Source organism: Pelophylax lessonae, assembly GCF_965119305.1.
Source record: "Pelophylax lessonae genome assembly, chromosome: 13".
NCBI lineage: Eukaryota > Metazoa > Chordata > Amphibia > Anura > Ranidae > Pelophylax > Pelophylax lessonae.
Window position 1 is genome coordinate 113,625,240 of NC_138780.1, and position 16,339 is coordinate 113,641,578.

General features: G+C 45.3%; 1 protein-coding gene across 2 annotated transcripts in view; it reads right to left on the reverse strand.

The window, feature by feature from the left end:
• SUSD6 (sushi domain containing 6) overlaps positions 1–16,339 on the reverse strand; it is an 88,373-nt gene that overhangs the window by 44,522 nt on the left and 27,512 nt on the right. For both annotated transcript variants that reach the window (XM_082275092.1, XM_082275093.1), the window contains exon 2: positions 14,824–14,981. In XM_082275092.1, the coding sequence (XP_082131218.1) occupies positions 14,824–14,935 (112 nt within the window). In that variant the 5' untranslated portion in view covers positions 14,936–14,981. The remainder of the gene's footprint in view (positions 1–14,823; positions 14,982–16,339) is intronic.

The window sequence follows — 16,339 nt, forward strand, 5'->3', positions numbered from 1 at the left end:
CAGTTATGCCTCTCAGCTTTTGTCTATTAACTTTCTAAGGATCCCTAAGAACTTCATACATATAAAAGTGAGGTACAGCACATGCTGAGACTAAAGCCCCGTACACACGTACCGATGGTCGGCTTACAAATGTTCCTCTTTTCTCCCCGGGATGTCGGTGTCTGCTGAAAAGTGCAAAGACAGCACAAGGACAGCACAAGAATTTTGTCCGCCGACTGCTGAAGTGATGTCATGTAATGGTTAACTTTCCCTGTGTTTTCTATTTTCTGAGCATGCCCAGTCTTGCAAATCTGCGGTCTGTCGGCCGAATTGTGTACTGACAGGCGAACAATCGTCCGTTCTGGTGTCGGCATACAAATATTTTCATGTTTGCACGAAAGACTTTTGTCCGCGGATTGTGCGCAGACATCTGTCGGAGGCACCATACTAACACGCGTACAATCGGCAGATCCTTCGTCCACCGACGTTTGTATGCCGACGATCGGTACGTGTGTACGGGCCTTTAGTTCTATCACAGTCTCCAATGGAGGTACAGCACATGCTGGGACTTGTAATCCCCCAGCAGCCCCTGCACCCATTGTACACACACCCAGGAGGTATCCCTGTGCCATTGGCAGCACACAGGTGTGTATTGCCCCTTCATAGATGACACGACACCCCTCCAGCCCAGTGTCCAGGCCCCTGCCCAGCTGTCTGCCACCCAATCCAGCCCAGTCCCTACCCCCAGGGCCCCTCAGGCCTGCTCTATTCCACTGCGTCGCTTGTCAGGGACTCCGCTTCACCACAAACCCAGGAGGAAGTGAGTGCAAGGCCCAATCAACCTGCCCCAGCCAATCCTTGCCCAGGTACTTCAGACTGGCGGGCCACTCAACGGCAAAGCACACTGGGCGGGAGCTTGCCCAGTCTCAGCGCCAGGCTTGGGAGCATGTGAGGTGGTGTCAGCTCAGGCTGTATGATCCCAGTGAATGGGCAGACAAAATCCAAGGTGCCAGGACGCAAATTCTAGTTGCCATGATGACCTGGCGCCTAGGATTTGTTGAGCCCTGCCCTTGGGGTTGTTTCCTGTGTAAATTTAGGTGGCAGCAGCGAACCCACTATATATTCATCTATAGGTGTGAATGTGTTACACTAGTTATACCAGAAATATTGTAAAAAAAGTGTGTGGTCTCGTACCAGAATGATATTGATTACCAGGAGGAAACCAAATGTATACTGTCCATGAGACCAGGCTCCAACTATCCTTGTTCTAGTACAGAATAAAGCCAAAACCTTGTTGACTGTCATGTGCCTTTTCTCTTCCACTGTGGCTTCAGGGAAGGCTGAAAGAAATACAGGACAAATCCCGTGAAGCCTCAACCACCAGCAAGAGATCCGCTGTCCATACGATGGCTGACATAAGGCCGGGAATAATTCTGCCTTGTACAAATGAAGTAAAAATGCTACTAGCTGGCTCATGGCTTTCACTCTCAATTAACTCTCAGAAACCCCATCTCTGCGGGTATTGAAATGCTAATTAAATTCAGTCCCAATTCCAAACACAGAAGCTGCCTGTGTCCTTTGTAGACAGATGGCTGGGTCACTGCAATGCCTCAGGGTCACCCCAAGCATCAATCAGACCTTCCTATTGAAGCAGCAGAGACCGGCCTGTGGCCTTTGTGTATATAACATACAGACAACAGTGCAGGGACTCAGATTTGAGAGGTCCCTTTACATAAAAATGGTTAGACATCATAAATGCTTTCTCTGTCTGGAGAGTCACCCGAAGGAAATGACCACAGCGTCATCACCCTACACTGGTGATCAGATGAAGATAAACTCATTCCTCAGTCAGTAGTTTGATTTATTAAAACTGAAATGGTCAGCCAACAAAAATCCCAAGCAACATTCATACGGCCATTTTTTTTTTATTTTTTGGAAGCATGCATTTATCACTTGTAATTCAGTTTAAAACGCAAAATATACTCAATTATGGTGCTCAGACCATGTATGTGTCTTTATGCACAAAAATTACTTCTGGAATCTGTCGGATTTCTGTGAGCCAAACAGATATGTCCCTTTCATAAATTTTGGATACAACCATATTAGGTTTTCCACAGAAACATACAATTTAGAATGTAGAATACTGTATTCTGGTGGATTTGGCAGGACTGTACAACAGCTGTGATGTCTAGGGGTCTAAGGGAGAGGCTATATATGGGTATCGTGACAGTCATCCTATATTTTCCCACAGAGTAGAACAGCCTGGGATGTGCCGGCTGCCCCTGTAAAGTATTACCATGCATATCTTTGTGCCCATCCTCATTGCAGAAAAGACCATTCCAGCACTTTGTCAGGTCAGCATATCTCAGTAGTTAATAAGTGTTATCAAACTCAGGAGGAAAATTACAAGTTCATATGCACATCTATATTACATACAATTGAGGGGACGTGGCCGGACCGGGCATGTGAGCAGATCTAGCTCACGGAGCTCCCATTCTTAACCCTGCAATTTCATCCTTCCCCGGCCGGACGATAGTAAATTGTGGACTGATATTACTCGGCTCGCTTTTGCACTTTTCCCCTGCATGGTACGGTGTTGGAACCACAACCGAGGTGGTACTGTTTAAGCGAGCCGTACCGTTTGGTTTCATGCAGTGGAAAAACGCTGCCGTACCGTACCTTTAGGGAACGGTTTGGTACGGTACGGCAGCGCTTTTCCACTGCATGGAACCAAACGGTACGGCTCAGTTAAACAGTACCACCTCGGTTGTGGTTCCAAGAGGGCCGTACCGGTACCATATCCCACAATCCTTTGCATGCAGCCTTGACTGTTTGTCACTACTAGCCACCGATTGGTCAGAGAATCGTTATCCCACCCACTTACTATTAGTGTCAAAGCAAACCGTACCAAAACGTTCCAACACCGCACCATGCGGTACCATGCAGTGGAAAACCAAACCGAGCCAAGCAGGGCAAAGTGGAGCCGAGCCGGTACTTGCAGTGGAAAAGTGCCATAGCTATGCTGGGAACTTTGTGCACTCTCCTCCAATGATCAGACTTGTCCTGACATGCCCCTGCTGTACAGCCATTCACTGGGAACAAAAATGTTTTGCCTTTCAATTCTATTTTAAACTGAATGGGTTGTTTTACAAGGTGATCATTTACAATCACTTTAACTCACTCTTGCAAATGACAGGGCCAGCTTTGTATTTCTTTCTACCTTGACTTTCTTTCCTGCATTCTACTCTCTCCCAATGGTGTCTTTGAGTAGACACTGCGGCATGCGCATTCTCAAATAGGGAACTGTAACTCTATATCTTCCCACTCTGTGCGGGGGTCTGAACACTAAAAAGACAGCATGCATGCGCAGTTAGGAAAAAAATTAGGGATGATGCACAGATATTTTTTAACACCAAGTATGAGTAACGATACTTTCTCAAGTACTTGCCGATACCAATTATTGATACCCATTTTTAGTGTTGTGACGGTTTTTGGGGTTTTTTTTAAGACCCTTTCACACGGGCTTTCCAATCAGGTCCGCCTGTCAGTTTTTCAGGCAGACCTGATCAGATGCTCCATGTATCTCTATGGAGCAGCGGATGTCAGCGGTGACATGTCTGCTGACACCCGCTGCAATGCGATCCAATGTGGTCCGTGAAATCCAGACAGATAGAAACCCTATTTTCCATCCATCTGGAGGATCGGATCAGATGAAAACGGACAGGTGGTCCGTTTTCATACGATCTCCCATAGAGGGGAGCCGGGATCTGACAGCGCCTTCTCTTCAAATTAAGTGGAGACGGAGCGGTCATCCACCTGCTCAGCGGGGATCGATCCCCGCTGAGCAAAACAAAGTCCCCCGGGCAGAAAGCCCGTGTGAAAGGACCCTTAGGGCAAGTTTACGCCACACATGCAAGAAAACGGATAGGAAAAATGCACAGATTTTACTTGCAGAGACATCAGTGTTCAGGGGTTTTACAGCCTGTTCACATATGTGCGGACAGGTGGCAGTGCAATTTGAAAAATTCCAGTGCAGATTTCAGTCCAGTTCAGAACTGATTTTGAATTTCATACACTAAAATTCACACTGGAATCACACCGCAAACCGGCCCGCACATATGTGAAAGGAGTTTGAAGGTATCGGTTTCCGTATCAGAGCCTTTGCGCTAGCACAAGGTCTCATGCAAATGTTTAGTATTGGCACAGATACTGGTATCAGTGCAACGCTAAAAAAAAAAAAAAAAAAATGTATGTGCTCATTAGAAATGCAGTTGCTGTGAGGTTGCAGAGAATGCAGATTGTAAATGGAGTGGACATCAAAGTATTACTAATATATAGAAGTGCTTTAGACAAAAATAATGTTTACTACTTTAGCAAAATGCCATTATGTACACATAGACCATTTATAAAATAGGGGTTTAACCACTTAAGCTCCGGAAGACTGTTCCCCTTTTCATCACCAGGCCATTTTTTGCTATTTAGCATTGCGCTACTTAAAGCGGAACTCCATCCAAAAGGGGAAGTTCTGCTTTAAAAAAGGACTCGTCCCTCGCCGTCCCGTCCGATTTTGACAGGTATCTGCTTCCCACCGTTCCGAAGTTCTCCTTCCTCCCTCACCCTGCAGTCTTCTATGAAACTGACAGGTCCCAGAAGACTGCATCCACCATTCACAATGCGTAGCTCGACTCGAGCATGCCCAGTGAACACCCGGCTGTAAAGCTGTCACAGCCAAGTGCTCATAATGAAGATACTGGCACTGTCAAGGGAGGACAGAGGATGAAGACGGCTGGGCTGGGTACATCACTGGACCATGGGACAGGTGAGTGGCTGTTTTTTTTTTTTTTTTTTTTTAAAGTCAGCAGCTACACTTTTTGTAGCTGCTGACTTATTTTTTTGATAGCTGACTGGAGCTCCTCTTTAAGTTGGTAAGGTAACTGCATCTTTTTTTTGACTAGGAGTGCGCCGATTATAGCTGGTGTGCCACTGAAAACAAATCTGCCTACTGTATAGGCAGACGGACTTGTAGTTTATTTATTCACAGATGTCTGAATGAAGAACATGGCTGTGAGGTCACACTGAATTTAAGGCCCCGTTCACATACAAGCGACGCGACCTCGGAGCGGCTGCCACGGACTTCATAACATTGAAGTCTATGGCGGTCGCCTCCTGGTCGCCCCCAAAGAAGCTCCGGACCCTTTTTCTAAGTTGGAGCGACTTGTGTCGCTCCTATTAGAACGGGTCCGCAGCTTCCCTATGGGAGGCGACCTGTGAGGCGACCAGGTCGCATCACAGGTCGCGTTAGTGTGAACGGGGACTAAAAGTGAGAAACCCCTGCAGACTTTATGAGGGGAGGGGGGGGTTACCAACATATTACAGGTTAACTAGGGGTGTAACATGTTGCTAAAGGTGAGGTATGCCTTTAATACCACTTTAAGAATGGATTTACACTTGCCTGTTGTGAAAGTAATGACATCGACACTCCCCAGAGAGTCAACAGCTCACCAGCCAGAAAAACAGAATCTAAAGATATTGCCACTGCCAAGCTGGATGACCAGAGAAAGGGTGAAGAGTCAACAATCACCATTGTATTTCAAGGTTCAGGGAAGTGACTGTATTTATTGCTGCTGTATAACAGAGAATTACGTTTTAGACACTGAATATTCCACATTAAGATAAACAAAAGCTGACATTTAATTATTTTCTGGCATTAGAAGAACCACCATTGTTATGTCTAAATATAATAAGGCTGGAAACAGACCTTATAAGAAATATAAGTGTAACTGGTTTTACCTGTCAGAGGTATTGAATGACACACCTTACAGGTATCTAACCTCAGGAACTTCTGCATAATTTATCCTGACAAATGTTTATTTCTTTATAAAAGCCTTTGAATCAGCCGCTTTGGATGTTGTTTGTTATATACCATCTTCTAGTTCTAGATTTTACTAGCCCCTAAAATAACTCATGTAGCACTTCTCTAAAGGGTCAGAAATCATTTCACACAATTACATAGTCTACAAATTGTTTACTTCATCACTGCAGAGTTTTAGCAGCTCAAGAAATAAAACCATCAGCTGACATTATGACCAAGTACTAGGTGACAGAATGGTACCTCCCATTGCTATACCTTGTGCTGCCAATTTCATCTTAGCACCTTAGAACTAATACAGTATTGATGTTATGGAGATATATGGGGGACTCATTACCTGCATTTGATGTGAGTCTGAAATGCACAAATACAGGTCAGCACATTGCCCTTTATCATAACAATGAAGGTGGATAATATTCAGGGTTGGATTTCGATTAACTCAGCATGTCCTATTAGAGATGCGTTTCCAGTCCAGCCAAAGCAGGTCAAATGCAGACTTTTCCATTCAAACAAATGTTCCAGGGGAAATTCAATAAAGCATTTATGAATATCTTCTGTTAGTTATTTCCACTAGGCAAGCATTCAGGCAATGATTTGTACCAGTTTAGGTAGAATTACCGATATGTGCACCAAACTCAGGTAGTGCCAACTATTTCCACATTAAAAGAGAAGTATGGGCTGTGGAAAAAAAAAAAAAAAAACACATTATACTCACCTAGGTAGATGCAGCATCGATCCAATGCTGCATCAGTCCACCGCTGCCTCTGCACAGAGAACTGAGCGATCAAACCCTGCAATTGCTCAGTTCTACCCTCCACTCTGAGCAAAGACTGTCAGTCACTAGCTTTTTGCTCTGCCCTCCGGGCTCACTGGAGTGCTGAGCTGTGGGGGGGGGGGGGGGTCAGTAGTGGCTGTTTCAGGCTTTCCGCGGATCACTGTGAGACTGAGCCAGGTGCCAGTCCAGGGTTCTGGGTGGTGGTCTGGATCTTTCCAGAGACTGGACCAGATCTGCGACGTCAGTCAACAGCAGGCTAAAACCTGCCGTCGGGTGAAAACGGATCACAGAACTAACTGCACTCCTGTGATCCATAGGAGAAGTACAGCTTTGGCTATACTTCTCCTTTAAAGGACCTGTCACTACAGCAACAGTTTCTAAACCACTTGTAAACCAGGCCAATTCTGCCACTTCTGTCACATGCAAAAATCTGTATTTTATTTTGATAAAAAAAAATTACTTGGAACCCTCAAACATATACACACACACACACACATATATAATAAAACGGCAGTTGTTGCAATTTTTTTTTATTTCACAGCGTTTTTGTTTTAAAAAAAAAAAAAAAAAACACACACTTTATTGAACCTAAGCAGAAATAAGAAATAAGCAGTGATCGGTCCTCTTTATGGAGAGATCTGGGGTCAATAAGACCCCAAATCTCTCCTCTACAATGTAAGGCATTAGATAAAAAAAAAAAAAGAGCTGGAACCGGAAGGGGCATCATGACCTCTATGGCCTAGGAGGACCGAAGCGAGATGAGCGTAGGCCATCTTTCCTCCACTCAATTCTGTGACCAGCAGCCGGAACCACCGGATTGATTCCATTTTGCCAGGCGAGCCCAAAAACCCCTGCCACCAATTCTGCCACTCTGACCACTTTAATCGGTTAGAGAATCACCAGGTGAAAAAAAAAAAAAAACAACAATACAGGGGTTATGGCATATTACTGCAGCCATAACCCTGGTATTCCACTGCCAACAGAGAATGTTTTTGGTCTATGGCTCAGTTGGCAAGTGGTTAAAGAATTACTGCCAGTTTACAGTTGAGGAAACTGGCTGTAATTAGGACCAGCTCTGAGCCTGCGTACGGAAATATGCTGGTGCTTAGAGTGGGTCACCTGTGCTGGGAAGTTAACATAAATGCAGTAAGATTGCTGTACAAATCAGCATACATATTTACCAGCACACCATGAATCTACAAGTAACTCTTTTATTCAAAGAGATCATATCAAAAGCAGAAAAGTACATTTCAGGGCCATGCAGGACCCCTTCCTCAGGGCTTAAAGAAGGGGTCCTATGTGGCCCCGAAACATTGCACTTTTCCTTAGTGATGTGATTTCTTTGAATAGAAGTGCCTGGATGCTAATTAAAGAGCCATGGTGCGCTGGTAAATATGTACACGTTATTCTGTGATGTTACCAGTTCCCAGATAGTTATTGCTGCAGCACCCATTTAGCTGTTGGCCAGGGGATTCCCCAGCCCAAAACTTAAATGTACTCAAAGGGGCTGGAGATAACTGGCGATACCTCATGAGTCAGATGGGAGGCGGACCTGATGGGGAACCAGTCGCCCACGGCGGTAGCACCTATTGCGTGAACAGAGCCCGATAGGGAACTGAGAAACTAGTTCTTCATCAGGTCTGCCTTACTTTTTACTGACAGCCTATGTTAATTTCATGGACTAAAATATTTTCGTTGACTAAATTAACAGTATTTTAGTCTACTAAAATATGACTAAAAAAAACAATTCAGATGATAAAAAAATGCAACTAAAACGAAATTTGATGTCAAATTAACACTGCTGACAGTGAAAGCTGCTATTGGACTGAACAGTGGCTATGGATCCACCCACTGCTGTGCGCTTTCAATAACAGCAAGGTGGGCCTGATGGAGAACTAATCCCTAAAGCAGGCCATACACTGTGCAAATTTCTTTCCTGCAACCATGGGTCATATTATTTATCCCAGCGGGGAAGCTGTCCCCACCAGAAGACCGTGATTATTGAAAGCTGCCATGCCAGCCACTAGCAATAATCGCATGCAAGATCGGCAGGCTGGTTATACCAAAGTTGAAAAATCAATCAATTTGGTACATTCAGCCTGCCTAACATTGTTTAAATGTGGACCGGTTCCTGCTGAACCGACCCAGATTCAGACCGTCTATGGCCAGCCTGAGTTTATTATCAAGTTCTGTGCACCACACTGAAAACTCCTCGACCATGTGCCTGTGTGAGGAGTGCAGTGCCTGGGGAGGAAGCACACTGAACCCAGAAAGTGTGTCTAGTATGGAAACTCCAACCCCAGTGTTGGGCTCTGACAGAATATGAATATAGTTGAAACATGTTATATAATGATTTATCTTGATAGGTATTTAATAAAAGTAAGCTATTCATTGAATTCAATGTCCTAATAATTGAGTTTAATCGAGGCCCAATACCGGTCATGCAGGTGAGCTGTCTTGTTTCTGCGCAATATTGAAAATTAGCAAATATGCAGCTGATTTGAGTCATATATCAGACCATATTCTTAGGTCTTTGATCAGCTTTGGTCAACAAAAAGCTGGGTTATACTTACTGATAACTCCTTTTCTAATAGTCTTCCAGGACAGCCCATGAGACGTTAGGCTCCTCCCCCAGGGACAGGAAACACATTCCAAAATTAAAATAAAAGGCGGTCCCTTAGTCCTCACCTTCAGTATTTCATGAGAACCACAGGACACCCTGTAAAACATATACATAGATATATAGACACATATCATACATTATACATAATACCAGATAGTTCGGGTGGGAATCCGGCTGTCCTGGAAGACTATTAGAAAAGGAGTTATCAGTAAGTATAACCCAGCTTTTCTCAAAGTCGTCTTCCAGGACAGCCCATGAGACGATGAGCAAGCACTTACCAGTCTAGGGAGGGACAACTGCCTGGAGCACCTTTCGACCAAACGCCTGTTCCTGAGAAGAGAGGAGGTCCAGGCGATAATGTCTAACAAAGGTCGAAAAGTTAGACCAGGTAGCTGCCTTACAGATTTGGTCTGGTGAGGCACCGGCCCTTTCAGCCCAAGACGTGGACAATGCTCTAGTAGAGTGTGCAGTAATGAAAGGTGGAGCCACCTTTTTCACTATATAGGCTTCTGTGATAGCCTGTTTGATCCATCTAGCTAAGGTTGCCTTAGAAGCTTTTTCCCCTTTATGGGAGCCGGAAATTTGTAAAAACAAAGTATCAGTCTTCCTGAAGGTTTTAGTCACCTCCAGGTATCTCAAGAGGGATCTTCTGACATCCAAACAGCTAAATTCTTTCTCTTTATTGTTGTGTGGGAAATTGCAAAAGGAAGGAAGGACTATGTCCTGAGTCCTATGAAAAGAAGAGACCCTTTTTGGCAAAAATCCTGGATCTGTTTTTAGCACAATCCTGTCATCAAAAATCATAAGAAAAGGTTCTCTGATTGAGAGAGCCTGTAATTCGCTAACTCTTCTAGCTGAAGTTATAGCTACTAAAAATAAGGTTTTTAGGGTGAGCATTTTTACTGATAGGTCTACCAAGGGTTCAAACGGACTGGTAACCAAGGCCTGGAGTACCAGGGATAGATTCCAAGCTGGACACGTTTTAAGCACGGTTGGCTTTGTCCGGGCAATTGCTCTGAAAAAGGCATTCACATTTGGGTCTTCTCTAAGGGAAAACTGAAGAAAGACACTAAGGGCGGCAGCCTGTACCTTTAAAGTCCCTAAGGAGAGACCTTTGTCTATGCCTTCCTGAAAAAAATCCAAGATAGTTGGTATATCTGGGGAATGTCTCTGATTCTCCAACATCCAAAAATGAAATTTCTTCCAGATTTTAGCATACATTTTTCTAGTGACCGGCTTTCGACAGCTGGTCAATGTTTTGATGACTCTGTCTGAGAACCCCTGAGAGCCTAGTATTTGTTCCTCAGATACCAGGCCGTCAGGTTTAGGGTCCTGAGAAATGGATGGACCACCGGACCTTGTGTTAAGAGATCTGGTCTCCAAGGTAAGGTCATTGGAGGTTGCGCTGCCAACGCCTGAAGGCGTGCAAACCATGGCCTTTTGGGCCAGTATGGGGTTATCAGTATCATCTCTGTGTCTTCTAGGATGAATTTCTGAAGAACCTGTGGGATCAATCTGATCGGAGGAAATGCGTAACAGAGTCTGACTTTCCAGGGGTGGGCGAAAGCGTCTATGCCTAACGCCTGATCCCCTTGAGTTATGGAAAAGAATTTTTCTGTTTTCCTGTTTGCCTGGGAGGCAAATAGATCCACTACCGGTAGGCCCCATGAGGTTGTGATTTTGAGAAACACCTCTGGGTTGAGGGACCAATTGTCCTGGTTCATCTGGTGGCGGCTGAGATGGTCTGCCAGATAATTCTGCGTCCCTTTTAGGTGAATGGCCGAAATGGATGTTAGGTTCCACTCGGCCCAGACAAAGATTTTCTGTGCAATGGTTTGTAGGCCCAGACTTCGAGTACCTCCCTGCTTGTTCAGGTACGCTACCGTTGCTATATTGTCTGACCTGATCTGTAGATGGCTCCCTTCTACCTCTACCTGAAAAAACTCCAAGGCCTTTTGGACCGCCATAAGTTCTTTTTGGTTTGATGAAGACTTCCTTTGTGCTGGGGACCATGTACCCTGCGCCCATCTGTCCTGCAGATATGCTCCCCATCCGGAAGCGCTTGCATCCGTGGTAATCCTCTGTGATACCTGGATGGTCCAGTTTAGCCCTCTTGATAGGTGAAGAGAGGATCTCCACCACCAAAGAGTCCTTTTTATCTTGGTGGGAATCCTTACTTTTTGTTGCAAGGAACTTGACTGCCCATCCCAATTCTGTAGAAAGAATTTTTGGAGTGGACGTTGTTGGAACCTTGCCCAGGGGACTGCTGGGAAACAGGAGGTCATCAAGCCTATCACTCTTGTGACATCCCTCAGAGAGACCCATAAGTTGGTCTGTAAAGAGGCAACCATCAGGTTCATTTTCTCCATCTTGCACTGAGGGAGGAAGATCATCTGATCCCGTGAGGAGATTTCGTAACCCAGGTAGGTCACTCTTTGTGAGGGTACCAGGCAAGACTTTTGTCTGTTGATTATCCAGCCTAGGGAAGTTAAGAATTCCTGAACTATGAGGAGGTCGGCTTCCAGTTTCTGGTATGATTCTGCCACTACCAAGATGTCGTCCAGGTAGGGGGTGATCATGATAGCTTTTAGCCTTAGAGGGGCTAGTGCTTCCCCTAGGACTTTGGTAAAAATCCGTGGGGCTGAGGACAGCCCGAAGGGCAGTGCCCTGAACTGGAAGTGCTTGACTTCCGGTCCTATCTTTACTGCTAGCCTCAGGAATTTCTGATAGGATGTGTGTATGGGGATGTGAAAATACGCATCTTTCAAATCTAGGGTTGCCATGAAACACCCTGGGAACAGTAGGTTCCCTATGGAGTATATTGATTCCATGCGAAAGCGTTTGTATGCTATTGAAAGGTTCAGATTGCGTAAGTTCAGGATCAGTCGATGACTTCCTGAGGGTTTTTGAATCACAAAGATGTGAGAATAAAACCCTGTTCCTTGTTCTTCTCTGGGGACTGGGATAATTACTTTTTGATCTAATAGGTCCCCTAACTGAAGACTCAAGGCGGAGGCCTTGACTGGATCCCTGGGAAGATTTGTGATCAGGATCCTTTCTGGAGGTTGAAGACAGAACTCCAGCCTGTGTCCTTGGCCTACTAGGTCCAGAATAAAAGGGCTGGAAGTAATCTTCTTCCACAGTGGGAGGAAGGCCCCTAATCTTCCTCCCACTCTGAGAAGGGAGTCATTGGGGCTGGTTGGGGCGTTTAGGAGGGTTAAACAGGATGTTACCCCTCCCCTTTCCTTTATGCCCCGTCCAATGTTTTTTGAAATTTTGCTGAGTTTCAAAGGACTTCTGCTGTTTGCCCCTGCCACGAAAATTCCTCTGAGCATAGGGGAATTTTTTCTTATCTGGGAATCCCTTCTTTTTATCCGCTGTACGCTCCAGGGCTTCTGTTAGGCCTGGGCCAAAAAGGTGGTCGCCTGTGAAGGGAAGACCACAAAGGCGAGATTTAGAAGTAATATCTCCCGACCATGTCTTGAGCCATAGGCTTCTTCTGGCCGTATTAGCTAAAGCTGAGGTCCTTGCTGCCATTCTTACAGCTTCAGCTGAAGAATCCGCCAGGAATCCTATTGCCTGGAATAAGAGTGGAAAGGATTTATTAATCTGTTCCCTCGATGTTCCTGCAGTCAAGTGTGTTTGGATTTGAGATAGCCACAGCTCCAGGTGTCTGGCTATGCAGGTGGATGCCAGGGCTGGCTTTAAGCTCATAATGGAGGCTTCCCAGACCCTACGTAAAGAGATATCTGTTCTCTTATCCATAGGGTCTTTTAGTGCTCCTGAATCCTCAAATGCCAAGTCAGTTCCTTTGGAGATTCTGGCAAGAGAGGCATCCAGCTTAGGGATTTTGTTCCAGGGCTGTTCCACACTTTCGTCAAATGGATACCTTCTTTTTAAGTTTCTTGGAAAAAAAGGCTTTTTATCAGGAGAATTCCATTCCTGTTTAATCACATCCAATAGTGAGCTATGCACAGGGAACACTCTAGCATGCTTTTTATGACTAGCGTACATTAAGTCATGCTTAGAGAGATGCACTTCTTCCTCCTCAATCTCTAGAGTGGTATAAACCGCTTTGAGTAGATCATCTACATCCTCCAGGCTCAGTTTAAAGTTGGAGCTATCATGGGAAACATTGCTTTTTGGTTCCTCTCCTGATCCTGATCCCTCTGCAGAAGAGTGGGAAGAAGAAACTTCCTCCTCCAAAACCAATGGGTCAATTAGGGATGGTGGAGCCTGAGCTGGGGTGGAAGGCTGGGCTGATGCCTGCATCTTTTCAATGAGAGTCCTGAATGAACTAAATGTACTTTTTAGCTCATCTCTCACTGAGGACAGCATTTTCTGGGTAGAGACTGCAGAATCGTCTCTGACCAGTTTAGCTATGCATGCCCGGCACACTGCTTTGTTCCAAGAGGAACTCAATTTTTCTCCGCATACAGCACATTTCTTTTTGGGGGGCTGAGGTGGGTTATTGTCCTGAGCCTTGGCCTGGAAGATAAAAGACAAGGGAATTTAATTAGAGATACTTGTCCTCCTCCCACCTCCCCTTTTTCCCCCTCCACCTTGTGGATAGAAAAGAGGGAGCGGTGCTGCTTAACCCCTGCCCCTAACGATAGAAAAGAGAGGGGGGAAGGGGAACGGAGTTCCTAACAGGTACCTGCAAATAGGGTGTCGTTCCCCCTTGCTTACCTGAGAGGTGCCGATGCCAGAGCCGACTTCCGCCGCCTGTGCGGTTGCTGCCGTGGTGTCCATCGCTCTGTATGGTGGTCCCAGCAACTGCTGTTTCCCCTAACATCGGTCGCCCATTTGAACTCTCTGTTCGCGCCTTCGGAAACTGGAACGAGGGTTTCCGGCGCCCGCGGATGCCGTCACTGCGCCGGAAGTGACACTGTCACTTCCCGTGAGGCCAGAGTGGATACGCTGAGTTCCGCCCCCTCCGTCTTTGGCGCCAACTTCAAAATTTCTTCCGAAGTTAGCGGTTCACGGGTACACAGCACTGCTGCTCCAAGGAACCGGCCGACCAACGGAGTGAACTCCCCAACGCTCCACCAGACAGCATCCGTAGTCCTGCCGAGAGGCTAGGAGAACAGGAGACAGCGGTCAGCCCCTATTGCGGCACTAAGGGGTACCGCTATGGGCCGAGGAGATGCATCTTTCCAAGTCTTTCCATGGACAGTCCAGGAGACCGGGAGCTTCAGTTCCAGGAACATGTTACCCCCTGTCCGGAGGAAACAAAAATACTGAAGGTGAGGACTAAGGGACCGCCTTTTATTTTAATTTTGGAATGTGTTTCCTGTCCCTGGGGGAGGAGCCTAACGTCTCATGGGCTGTCCTGGAAGACGACTTTGAGAAAATTACCTGTGTCTTCATCAGGAACACTGAAGTTAACAAAAGACAACTTCAGTGTTATGCTGAAGCCTTGATAGCGCCAACACATTGTTATTTGCAACGTTTTTTCCAAGTTTTTTCTATATAAAAAAGGACCCCCCTATCCCATGCAATGTGATGTGATTCTAGGTTGATTCTGTGCAGATGTGAGTAGACGTAACGTGCCAAGTACAACATGAATGCACTTACCTGAGCTTAAACTATAAGGTAGATAGGAAAGTAGTAACACTAATACTCCACTCCTTCCTGAGGACCAGACTTTATGCCACAGACTTTTCCCTGTGGATACTTGCTGCCACATCTTCCTGGATTAAGGTAAGCCAAGGGGCAGATATGACAACCAGCACCTAGTAATGAGAAAATAATCCACTGGTTAGAATGCACAAAAAGAGATTCAACACATTTTATGTAAAGAGATCATATCACAGTGGAAAAATGGAATGCAGATGTTTATAGATGACCATAAAAAACACATGCTAGTATAGTGTGCTTGGAAATGTAATCCAACAGCTGTAATGTAACATTTTATTGCCTCAGCAATATATACCTTTGTTCTATGACTGTGCTACATAGTTACACTGTAACATTCTCATTAGCAGGCCAATCCTGATAATCAAGAAATTCACGGTTACTGCTTCCATACCATTATGGTATTGTTCAGTGTCGTCATGCATGTTAAATTAGAAAAAGTTGCTACAGTGTTCCATAAAAGGTAAACAGAGGGAACATTGTCACCTTACTTCAAGCAACAGTTCGCTTTTATGATACTGCATCTTGACATTGATTAACCTTTAAAAGGTTTATTGATATTTTAAAATGCATGTTTTATGTGTATATGTTATGGACATTTAGCGTAAAATCCTTGGCTGTTTGCTGTGCCGCTGGTGTTGTATACAAGTGAATTGAACATGGCTAAACTTGTGTAAGCTCGTTATTGCTCCTGCATCAGCATTTACCTGTGCAAGCATATTCCCCCAAATGTGAATGTGGTGCGTTTGGGGAAATATGTTGTATGCATATGCACGGGTAAATGCCAATGCAGAAACAATCAGCTTTTACATGAGTACAGCCACTTGCATCCATTCAATTGAACTGGCGGCTGTACATTACATCTGCGGCTCCCGGAGTGGGGGAAAGCACCAGAGATTTTATGCTAGAAGACCTGTCAGCATGAAAAAGATCTGTGTGCATGAGATCTTAAAATGGTTGTAAACCGCTGGTGTAAAAGAACGTTACCCTGCAAGATAATTGCATAATGTGCTAGTATGCATCGCATACTAGCAAACTATGAAACACTTGCCTTAGAACGAATCCCTCCAGGGCACACTGTCACCGCTTACAGGGCTTCCATCCTCCCCCGGTCTTGCCTCCGGGTTTGTGGGCTCCGGCTGTAGGAGTGGCTGGAGCTGTCATGATGTCACTCCCGTGTGTGTGTGCGGGAGCCCTTGGTTATGGCGCGGTGCTCTGAAGGTTCGGCATATCGTGCCGGTGATGTCACCTGCTGCATACAGTGTTAGGATCTCCTCAACGGTGACCGTTTAGGAGATATTCATTTTACCTACAAGTAAGCCTTATTATAGGCTTACCTGTAGGATTTTTTATCTCAAAGCAGACTTTACTACTGTTTTAAACCGTTTCTAAAAATGTAACTTTTTTTTCTGATCATACTTACCTGCTCTATGCAATAGTTTTGCACAGAGCAGCC